Below are 12,436 nucleotides of genomic sequence, written 5' to 3' on the forward strand. Positions count from 1 at the left end.
TCCCCGGTCACCAAAGATTGTGTGTGCAAAGGGTATAGTTGAATTTTCTCAATTTTTAAAAATTTTATGGATACATATCTTCTATTGTTTTAGTAAAAAGACATAAATATTTTTTAAAAAAAATTATATTTTAATTTGAAAATAATCATACTTAAAATAAATTAGCATTTTCCATATAATTTTTTTAAAAAAATAATTGTAAAATTTGGTATCTTTTTATTACGCTTCATATAAATTTAGCTTGTTTTATTCTGAAAAAATCTAATTTAAGATTTTTGAGTAATGAACTGAGTGTTATAAAAAATATTTTTACAATTGTTAGTCATGGATTAATTATAACATTAATTATGTAAAAATTAAAAGGTAATTGTAGTTATGAATTTTTTTAATATTCTCCTACAGCTACCTTTTAATTTTTACATAATTAATATTATATATATATATATATATATATATATATATATATAGTAACATTTCGCAATACTTTGCAAGTAAGGCTGCAAACGAATCAAGTTGCTCTCTCAATAAGGGTTTGTTCGAACTTGTTTATCACCCAAATGAATAAGTCTCTAGGCTTGATTTGTAAACGAGCCGAATGTGACCACAGTCAAGCTCGGCTCCTGAGCGACTCAATAACTAGCTTAAATGAGCTCGTTTATTAGACTCGTTAAGGAGTTCGTTAATGAACTCGTTAATAAGCTTATTAAGTTGATCCAATCCTAAGAGTCCAATACTAGTTCAATTGCTTGAGAAGAAAGATAAAAATTTTGACACAATAACAAATAAGCCGAACTCAAGCCCCAGCCCAAGCCAGCCCAACTTTCTGAACTCAAATAGAGTATAGTTTGAGTCCAAGTCAAGTTCCGACTCTTACCAAATCAAAGCTGAGCATACTGAAATTTCGCTCAGCTCGGCTCATTGACAGACCTACTTGCAAGGAATGCGTATACTGTGGAGGTAACTGAAAAGGATTGCTTTTTAAAAAAGAAGAATTAAAAATTATAGGAAGACTTTGAGGATGCTCGTATCTACAGGATGGCTATCACCATTATTGGAGAAAAGGAAAAGTAATAAATTTCATCCTTTCTTCCCTTCATTTTTCTTCTCATTTTTCTTTTGCGACAGTGAGCAACTCAACATCAAAGACCCCCGTAACATCGTGGGCTGATGAGGAAAGAAGAACAGGGGATGGGCCTGCGTCTCACTCAAATGAATAGAATTTCTCAAAATGAAATTGTGCATGGAACTGGGCTAATCATTTTATATATTGTCAACTAGAAATGGCTAACAGTTACATTCTATCGCTTCATTGCACATAAAAAAAAAAAAGGAACAATTACACTGCTACTGTAACCATAATATTATCTGCCCAGCTGACTGGGCTATGAGAAAAATAAGATATGGGGAGAATTTTCATCTTTGTATCAAAAATTTTTGCCTAGTTCAACTTTTTTCATCAGTCTTACAGTGTTGTGAAGAACCGAATCCAATATCCCAGCAACCTGAAAACCACAAGAAAAGAATGTTTGATAATTACACTTACAGATGATAATTCTTTTATTTTAAAAAAAGTTAAAAACGAGAAATAATAACACAAAGGAAAAACACCAACCGTGAAAATGCCTCCAATGATGGCACAAACATTCGTGAGAAAGTGAGAGAAGGACTTAGGGTTTTCTGTTATTAAGACCTGATCCAGAACAGCAGGAGAGTTAAGAAATGACAAAGCAGAGCAGCAGCAGCCTAAAGTGCAAAAATTACGCTATAGGGTCGGCTATATGAATCTGTCCTTCCATTATGTTCAATGCAATTGGAAAAACAAAAGCGAGTAAAATCATATCTCAACACAAGAACTAGAAAATTTTATTCTAGCAAACCTGCATGGGAGAGAGCTCAAAATGGAACTTAGCAACTGGGACATGCATACTCTGCACCATACTACTATGGGCCGTGTACTCGTACTCTTCGACCAATTTTTGCTCCCGCAAATATCTCTGTGCTATTACTTCTGTTTTCACAATCTGAAGATAATGCTCTATCTGCAAGCTCAGTCATTAGGGATAAGTGAATAATATGCTATGTATAAAACACTAAAGAGAATACACAACATTCCAGCAACTATATAACTACTGAATTGCCTGCAAACATTCTAAAAAAATGCAGATATAGAAGTTTTAAGTCTGATTATTGTGAGCTGAATAAGGATGCAAACATGCCGAGCCGCTCATGAGCTACTCAGTCAGTGGCTTGGCTTGATAATGGCTCACTCGAACTTATTTATTAAATTAAATGAGCCGAGCTCAAGCTCAAAATTCAAGATGATCATCTAAACCAGCTGAGCTTAAGATGAATCATATTTGGCTTGCTAGGCTTGCGAGCTGGCTCGATATGAGTCATACTTGGCTCGTTTACTGGCTAGTACTCATGAAATACCTAAAAACAAGAAAAATATCATGACTGCCAAGGTTGCAGTAGCAAAAGCCCTTGGATTTTTTATTTTATGCATTTGAAAAATCCGTTCATTATTAATAGGCCAAGAAAAGGGAAGAGAATAACTTATAGAGAAAAGAAATGATTTAGTTATTCATCAAAGTTTTAATTTATTCAATGACCAGAATTAGACAAGGATTTATAGCTCAAAGATGTAGAACAAAAATTCATTTTATTTGCATCAAGCTTTCAAAGGGAATTCAAGGTTTACTCGAACTATTACTCAACAGAAAATAAGAGCTTTGGTTTCGGCCCATCAGGATAATATTTAAATTTGTGAACTAACTCAATGTTAGGCTCATTAACTATATAACTTTTAAATTTTAAAATATATATCTGTACTAGTTATCAATTATCTTTTACTCATTTATTGTCTTGACATGTTTATTAATTTGAAATGAGCCTTAATCGAGTCGAATTTGAGCTTGAAATTGAACTTGCCAGAGTTATACTCAAGCTAAGCTTGTTTATTAATGATAAACAAGCTTTAATAGAGTCATGCTCAAGCCGAGCTTGAGTTATGCATTTATTAAACGAGCCAAGCTCGTACAACACAATTTAAGCTCGATTCCAGCTCAAGCTGAGCTCAAGCTCTCTTTCAGACAATCAAACCAAGCTTGAGCTGGTCAGCTCCGGCTCAATTCATTTGCAGCCCTAGAGCTGATTTCCATTGTGTAAAGGATGAGACTGACCTTAATAGCCCCATCTGAAAGACAAAAACCACAAATCAAATTCACAAAACAAATCACCTAAATGAATCTTCTTGCCCTACTACAAGCCATCACCATATACTTTCCTTCTCACCATTTGAAAAAAAAAATTTAAGTGCTCTACGTAAAAGAGAAGGGACAAATGGTTAGGTCATTAAAACAGGATAATATGCAGAGAAAACTTTTTAGGATGGGATAACAAAATGTAAAGAACCATTTTCATATGTACGAACATCCATAAAAACTGTTCTGAAGGACCCAAAAATCTAAATATCACATTCTTCTCTAGGCTTTGTAGAAAGGTACAGATAAGCATTGCAGATCAATTTGGCAGCAATCTTCATATCATCAAATTGACATACTAACGCTAAGCATGCAGAGAACTTTATAGAAGCAAATAGACTAACATATTCATATAAAATGAGAAGCTTACAGTAACAACTGCATTCAAATCATGGTGATTAATGTATGACTGGCCATTCAACCTGTCATGGCTTCGACCAAAATAAGGCATCAACTGCTTTGCATGTGTGAACACCTTCGGAGAAATATTTCTACCAAATGAAAAATGGGATATAAAATGAGACATGTTCATGTGAGAAGGATCAAAGGAATGGGATCCAGAACGAGCTGCAATGACAAGGTCACCAGGAACCTGCATGGTGCCAAGCAAATATAATCATACAGAGCCTAGCAGATATAATTGTGCTGTAAAAATCTTTGTGCGTGCATGCGTGTATGTTCACCTTCTTAACGCGGACAAAACCTTCAATTCTACATCCTCCTGCTAATGGTGCAGGTCTTTTTGTATCATGCGTCACATTGCTAGTTTTATTCGCTGAAGCTAGCTTTTGAGACTCTACTGGAATAGATGCAACTAGACTTTCCATTGTCTGCAAGAGATGAGAACCAAAAATCAAGCAAGCCAAACTTCTGTGATAGGCAAAGATGTGTAGGGATAGGCCAAAGGGAAACAGAAGTGGAGACGGAGGAAAATTTGAGAGGGAAAAAATTTAAGTTAGGGTTTTAGAGGATTTGAGAGAGAATTTGGAATCAAGAGAACTTAAATATCAATCAGTGGCAACTAGTCCAAGGCTCTAAGCACATTAAAGTAGCCTCTTACATAGGGCCAAGTCCCAAACCAAATAAGGAAGCTAATTAAAATCATGAGATTGGAAGCATAACAAAGAAATCCTGGTACAAAAATTTCCTAATTTGCATTTTTATGCCTGTATTGAGCGACTTGTTTTCCATCTGTATGGTCAAGAGTCAACTACTAAGTATTTGAATGGTAGAGGGATGAATTTAAACATGGAATGGAGTGATTCCAATACAGACTTCAGTTTGTTCATACCGCAACCAGACTATCAGTATCTCGATCTCCATAATAAGCTTCATGGTCATGCTGTCCATGGTCATCCCTGTGGCAGAAAAAAGTCCATAAATAAGGCTGAATGATGAAAGCTAGACTTTAAAAAGCTAGAACTGGCACTTTATGAAGTGGCACAGACAGTACATCTATAGAGATGGGATAGAATTAACTCAGATGCTTCAAATGGAACTAATAAGTTGAGATAAATCACCATGTTCTTAAACTTCAATAATAAGTTGGCATCACCATCACATAAACTAGCTCACACGTTAAAACTGTGCAGAACACATATCTACATGCTCTTAAGATTTAATTTCTATTCCTTTTTTCTAGTCAGATCAAGCTGTAATTATGTTGCCAGGAGATGCTGGCAAATTCTCAACCACAGAAGCAGTTATTCCTGTTAGAATAAAACTTTACCTAAAAGCATAAGCTGTTAATAGCACGTGGAGAGATAAATACACGATAAATAACACCCGTTACAGGGAAACAATAATTTTTCAGAACACAACAATAAATGTGGGCAACAAGACTTGAACCTAGGACCTCCTAGTAACCAGTCCTGATACACCATGTTAGAATACCACTTCACCTAAAAGCCTAAAGCCGTTAGGCTGTGGGCCAAAAATGTATATCAAGCTTTAACAATTCCTATTAAGATATTCACAGATTTTGGTCTGACGACAATTGCCAGTTTTAACTTTCCCCAATTCATGCTTTTATATATTATATATTGTTTTTTTGGTCGAACGTTGGCTAAAATTTCTACTTGCATAACTGCACAACAAAAGGCATGTCATGAGTAGCACAGAACTAGCCAATATTGGTGATTCCAAGTTTTTTAGTCTATGCAAATTCAAATGAATTGCAACAGCTACAAGCGCCAACAACTAAAAGTGCATTGGATCCAATTGCAAATGATTATGAAATCATCACAAGTTTAACTCAACACATCCGAAACAATCTAACCACCTAATAAATTGAATCTATTGCCAACATATCAGTAAATTCAGAAATATCAAATTAAATTGATCAATGTCCATCTATAAACGGTAAGTTGCTCCTTTGTGACCATTTGGTCATGGATTCAAGTCCAGGGAAACAGCCCCTCTGCAGAAAGCAGGGGTAAGGCTGCGTACACTGTGAGAACCCTCCCCCTACCCTAGCAAAGCAGGGAGCCTTGTGGCCGAGGGGATGCCCTTAAGTTTATGTTTAATGTACATCTATAACCTCTGCAGTGGCATGTCTGTGTATGCTCAGACATGTCAAGAACTGATTTCAGTTATTTAATCTCTTTATATTGGGGGTGGGGGTGGGGCGAACACTTCATTTTCAAGCTAAAGAGTGCCATTAGAATGTCTAGAAAAACAGGGTTAAGTGATTTACAGGGCATTCAGTGAATAACCAATATACGTACAGAGAAGTTAGGGCCGTTCAACATGGCAAACAACAGAAATCGAAATTTATTGAAAATGTAAATATGCACAAAAAGTCAAACACCACAAAGAACAAGGACGATGATATTGTAATTTAATATAAATGATAATCATGTTATGTATCAAACCTATCGAAACTCAGTGAAGACATTAAATTATAAATGTAAATAGTAGTAAATGGAATCACATCTTTTGTCAAGTCTTAAGGACTAAGAGGGAAATTGAAGACAATGAGAATTTAACATGTCAGAGGATACAAAGTATAAAACATATGAGTTTCACCTATAAAAACCATATTAAATCCATCTTAGATACGCACATGCACACTCATGGACACAGGGCCAGCGCAAGACATGTCAGCTGGCTGAGTTAGCAAGCAATATAGCAAGTTACATTGTCACGCACGGACAATCATGCGCATACACCACTCCATTGAATAAGTGTATTTAGCTTATCCTACTAAGTGAACCAACTCAATTTTGTTATTACAGAGTCACAGATTTAAGTTTTTTAAAAAGAAAAATAAGAAAGAAAATTAAAAAACTGAGATTGAAGGTAGAGTAACAACCATGCTAAGATGAGAACAGTGCTGGACAACCACAGTGGAACAAACAATAAACCAAGAGAAGGGGAGGGGAAGGCGGAAGCAAAGCACAGCCTCTTGCCTCTTTGCACATCTTCTACCAATTGAGAGCTCAATTCTTTAGCTGATTTTTATGGCTGTCTATACAGAAATGTCCACAATTGGACTAATCCGGGTGTACTTTTATGGAAGCTCAACAAAATGGTACTTAATGGTCACTTCCTTCCACAACCAGCTAGATAGCCCCTCTAAGAAAAGTCTTAATTTCCCACAGAAAGCTATTTTGAAAACTCTTGTCGCACCAAATTTGCTTGCTTGGTTTGGGAAGATCCTCACTCTTAATAATCTTCAGACAAGGGATTTCACCTTGGTCAATAGATGCTTTCTATGCAAAGAAGATGCTGAAATTGTTGACCACCTACTGCCCCACTGCTCCTGGACCATTTTTTTATTTTTGGAATCAGGTCGATGCTCTCACAGGACAGCTCTGGAACACTGCTGAAACTGTGGGAAAGGAAACCTGGGCAGGGAAGGGTATTTCTATGAATAGAGAAAGGAAAAGAGCCTTGTCCTTGATCCCACTCACTATTTTTTGATTGTATGGGAAGAGAGAAATGCTAGAGCTTTTGAATGAAGAACTACTTCCCCCACAATTTTTAAGGATATATGGCTTATCACTCTTTCAAGCTGGCTAAGTGAGGTGTAAATGCTGGACAGATACAATTTTTGACCTCTTAGCTATAGTATCACACATTTGATTCATTTTTCTGTTCTTTCTTTCTTTCTTTCTTTGTACATGGACGGCACCCCCTTGGTGCCCTATTTATGAAATCTCTCTTTACTGATTAAAAAGAAAAGTTCGGATCAGAGAAACAAAATAAGAGGGATAAAGTATGGCTCACAATTTGCAATCTTGCACAATGACAAAGGAAAATAGGAGATTTTGGAAGCAAACAACATAGAAGATAATGGGGTACTAGGGTTTAGGCATGATGAATCAAACCAGATACTTTGCTAAAGGGGCAACCAGAAAAAATCATAGAAGCACTTTTAACAAGAATAAATAGCATAGATATAGGTATATGGCCTATAAAGTGGTAGAAAAACCAAGATTGATTAGCCAATGAGTCAAAGATCAAACTCAGTTTCTTCAAAACTCAGTTTCTTCATGACAAGGAATAACAAAAAATGTGCTTTGAACTAAGCATGAAGAAGGTAGAAGTGATAAACAGTGTATGGCCAATAAGAAATTTTTTTTAGAAATGCGCCAAATCCCTTAGAACTTAGAGAGAAAGAGCAAGAGAGAGAGAATATGGCAACTAGTATTCCGCATCTCCTCTTTCTAATACTATAAATTTATACCTTACTACACACGAGATAATGTGCCACACCTGGAATCAAAAATATAACCAGCAGTCTCAAACAGTTTCCTTATGCGCCTGTCCATATACAGCAACACGAGTTTGCAGAGATGCACATTACACAGCATTAAGACAGGACAAGAAATACATATGTTCCTTTGTTGCAATATGGAAAGAATTTGGGGCAAGGAAATGAAAACACATTTGTGTTCCATCTGGACCTATGTATTTCGAATTTGGAAATGTCCAAATAAAAATGAACTACTTGGGTTCAACTTTAAAAAATAAAATTGAATTTGAGTAAAATGTACAGTTGATTTTCAAGCCCCAAATGAATGTGTTAGAAGAGAATATGTTATTTCAGCAATTCGCTAGTGTGAGTGGGGATATTTTTGTCCTTAAGACTTCTATTATTAATAATATATATGAGGGTACACATGGAGCTGTACGTAAGTGTCCAGGAAACCTCAGTTTTTCTCTTGCTTTCTTCTTCTTTTCTTTTCTTTTCTTCTTCTCTCCTCCATCTCTGACTACACAACATGGTATCAGAGAATTACTGACCTCTAAATCTGATTTATCAGCTGTTTCTTTAGATACTCTGCTTTTTCATTTTTTCTCTTATCTTCCTCTAATTAATTCTCAAATCTGATTTTCTGGCAGGTTTGAGATTCACTTAGGGACTTTTTTTCATTGTGGTTTTTCTGTGCAGCATCCTTGAGAGGATGCTGTTGGTTTGTGGTGGTTTGCTGATGTGAAGCAGTTATTCTCTGTTTTGGATATGCTGCATGCGCTGTGTTCTGGTCGGTATTGGCATGATGAAGCTGTTTTAATTTTACATGTTCATGATTGTTAAGCTTGCTCAAAATCTTGTTTCAGTTTCTGGTGGTCTCAATTGGTGTTCAATGAATTTGCAGTCTTCTAGTTGCTACCAGCAATAATTCCTGCAGCTTCTGTCCTACCATATAGTTTTAAACCATTGTGCTTGTGTGGGCTGCCTGATTCTCCATAGTTTCTGCGTTGTCCATTCTCATTACTCGTGTGCGCTGATTGTAGTGTATAAGGGGTGGTTTTCATGACCTCTATAGAGAGAGCTTCAGCCAACTGTCAAAGTACATATCACAGCCATCAAATTGGTCAGATCCTCCAACTAACTGTTGTAATCTCAGGTAGTGCGCGTGTATATTTACACGAAAGCGAAGTCCAATTTGGCTGATACTGTCAACATACATACCGCAGCCATCAAATTGGTTGGATCCTCCAATCTCAGGTGGTGCGCATGTATATTAACACGAAAGGTAAGTCCAAGTATTTGTTGCATTCTCCTCCATCTCTAGACTCCAAGGATTAAAAAGATTGGATGAAAGAGAATGATATATTGCTTGTGGGATTATGGAATAGCATGGAGCCACAAATTTCCGCGAATATGATGTTTCATAGAACAGCCAAGGCCGAATGGGATGATCTTCATGAAAGCTACTCTCAAGATAAAAATCAAACTTGTATTTTTGACCTATATAAGAAGTTTTTCAAATATGACCAAGAAGGTAGGTCCATTAGTGAGTATCATAGCACTTTGACGGGTATGTTGGAAGAAGTAGACATCTATCAACTAGTTATTTCTGACATTCAGATGATTAAGAGGCAAGGACAGAATTTTTGGCAGCCAAGTTTTTTTCTAGATTTTCTTAGCTTCAACCCATTCGCAATCAGATTCTTGCTTGTGAATCCATACCATCCATGACTGAAGCATACACTAGAATCCAATGGATCACCAAAGATGACTTGAAACCTTCCCCTCAAGCTTCTTCTCACGATAATTCAGCCATGTTTAGCACTGCCTACATTAGTAGTAAGGGAAGTGTTCAAGGACAAAGATGGGGTTTGGAAGGCAGAGGTAATGTATCTAGCTAAGGAGCTTGTCATGGCAATTCTCGCATTTGCACACATTGTAGCAAGCAAAATCATACTGCTGATTGTTGTTGGGATCTTCAAGAAAAATCAACTTGGGCTAATAAATCCTGTTGCTGAGGGTGACTCCATCGTTAAAACTTGAAAGTTCAAGTGCACCTAGCCACTCCCCTGGGGAGTTGGGTGCATCATCTACCATGTGCTGAGAAGAGTATAACAATCTTGTCCACATGGTTCAACAACTCTCCAAGCTCATTCTTTTACAACTAATGCTATTGTGGGCCATTTAGGTACAACAGGAATTGGGCTTCTTGCCTCTTCATCCTCTTCACAATGTTATTGATTCTAGTGCCTCCTCCCATATGATAGGTAGTCCTAATTTATTTTAATCCTTGAAACCCACTACTTTACACTCTAAGTTTACTCTTATAGATGGTTCAATAACACCAATTTCCATTTGTGGCAATATTGTCTCGTTTCCTTCTATGCCTCTTTCCTTTATCTTATATGTGCCTATATTTCCCTAGAGGCTAGAACTTATTATTAGATAGTCAACAAACAAAATTGCATAATTGTTTTATGGCCTTCTTTCCTTGTCATTGTTATTTAGGATCTCCAGAAAAAGAAGAGGATTAATGGAGGGCTTGAGAAAACAGCTTGCACTATTTCAATGGTGGTGGTGGTTGATCCAATTCTTGTATACAGCTTCCTTAATTTCTACTCATGATGTTTCTCTTGATCAATGGCACACTAGTTTGGGTCATCCAGTGTTCTAAGGGGGCAAAGACCCTTCTTCATTGTGTATCCAAAAACATCCATGATCTCTGTCGTGTCTCATGTCTTTGGTTGCACATGTTTTATTCATGTTCCACATACTAGACAAGTTCTCTTTTTGTGTTGTTAAATGTGTCTTCGTCAAGTACTAGAGAACTCAAAACAATTATAGATGTTATGATCCCTACTCTCACAAGAAATATGTTAGTGCATATGTCACTTTTTTTTAAGGGACCCCTTATTTCTCTAGTGCAGTGTCCTCCTTGGATAATCTATCTTGAGTCCATCCAATACAGACAAAGATAAAAAATTTAGGGTTTATAAAAAATGAAAAGCAACCATAGACAATGCTAGCACCATGCAGTTGCCTCTATTGTCCATCATCATTTTGACTTCTAGTTATGGAGATCCTTCCCAGTGTGTCTTGGATTTGCCCATTGCTCACAAGAAAGGTACTCGAACATATGCACAATCCTTATCCTATTGCTCATTATGTTTCAATTCTTCGCCTTCCTAGTCCTATGTTTTCTTTAGCCTTGTCTATTTCCTTTGTTTCTATTCCTTCCTCACATGTTGAAGCACTTGCCAACCCTAGGTGGAAGCATGTAATGGATGTAGAAATAGATGCTTTGACCACTCGAGGGACATGGGACTTGGTGGATCTTACTCCTAGTAAGGAATTGGTTAGGTGTTGATGAGTCTACACTACTAAATATCTTCATGACAGCTCTATTGATTGGCTTAAGGCTCAATTAGTTGCCAAGAGGTACACCCAAACATATATGGTATTGATTATTTAGAAACCTTCTCTTCTGTTGCTTGACTTAATCCACTTCATGTTTTGATCTCGTTGGCAATTAATTTTGATTGGCCTTACACCTGTTGGATATTAAGAATGCCCTTTTATATGGAAATTTGCAGAAAGAGGTATACAAGGAGCAACCTCTTGAGTATGTTGCTCAAAGAGAGGATGGTAAACTGTGCAGGTCACATGAGGTGATTTATGGTCTTAAGCAGTCCCCTTGAGCCTGGTTTGGAAATTTCAATGTGGTGGTCTCTACATTTGGCTTCATCCAGTGCTATTCTGATCATTTGATTTTTGTCCACAAAACAGAGGCAGACATGGTATTTCCTGTCGTCTAAGTTGATGATATCATCATTACTGGCAGTGACCAAAGTGGGATTGCAGATGTTAAACAAAGGTTTCAAGCTAAATTTCAAATCAAGAACTTGGGTACTCCCTGTTACTTTCTTGATATTGAGATTGCATAGTGTAGGAAAGGGTTGAGTCTATCTCACAAAAAATAAACCTTGGACTAGTTTGTTAGGAGCTAAACCAATAGATACTCCTATGGGTCCTAACATGAAGTTGTCTAGGGATGTTGGACTAGAATTCAAAGACAAACGTCAATATAAGCAGCTGGTTGGCAAGTTGATCTACTTGACTGTCACTAGACTTGACATATCTTTTGCAGCAAGGGTGTTGAGTCAGTTTATAGAAAATCCCAAACCACCACATTGGAGTGTTGTTTGTAGGTTTTTTTCATGTCTCAAAGGCTCTCCCAGCAAAGGTTGGTATATAAATATAATAAAAAATAATGAGATCATAGGATACTCTAATGCAGACTGGGTTAGCCATGTTGATGATTGAAGGTCTACTACTGGATATTGTACATTCATGGGAGATAATCTTGTAACCTAGCATAGTGTCACGGGCTAAGCTTGTTCAGGGCATTATGCTTGCCTATGACCGCTTATCTCGTGTGTTTGGGATGGGTTTCCATCATGTAAATACTAGTGTA

The 12,436-nt window shown here is 36.8% G+C and overlaps 1 protein-coding gene across 1 annotated transcript in view; it reads right to left on the reverse strand.

Annotated features, from left to right (window-relative positions):
- Positions 1–1,234: 1,234 nt before the first annotated feature.
- LOC131145607 (protein disulfide isomerase-like 5-4) overlaps positions 1,235–12,436 on the reverse strand; it is a 61,287-nt gene continuing 50,085 nt past the window's right edge. Inside the window, exons 10-15 of the mRNA XM_058094785.1 lie at positions 4,555–4,621; positions 3,947–4,093; positions 3,634–3,855; positions 1,878–2,039; positions 1,613–1,690; positions 1,235–1,502 (exon numbers count right to left, since the gene is read on the reverse strand). Of these exons, the coding sequence (XP_057950768.1) occupies positions 1,425–1,502; positions 1,613–1,690; positions 1,878–2,039; positions 3,634–3,855; positions 3,947–4,093; positions 4,555–4,621 (754 nt within the window). The 3' untranslated portion in view covers positions 1,235–1,424. The remainder of the gene's footprint in view (positions 1,503–1,612; positions 1,691–1,877; positions 2,040–3,633; positions 3,856–3,946; positions 4,094–4,554; positions 4,622–12,436) is intronic.

The sequence above is a fragment of the Malania oleifera genome, chromosome 1 (assembly GCF_029873635.1).
Source record: "Malania oleifera isolate guangnan ecotype guangnan chromosome 1, ASM2987363v1, whole genome shotgun sequence".
Classification (NCBI taxonomy): domain Eukaryota; kingdom Viridiplantae; phylum Streptophyta; class Magnoliopsida; order Santalales; family Ximeniaceae; genus Malania; species Malania oleifera.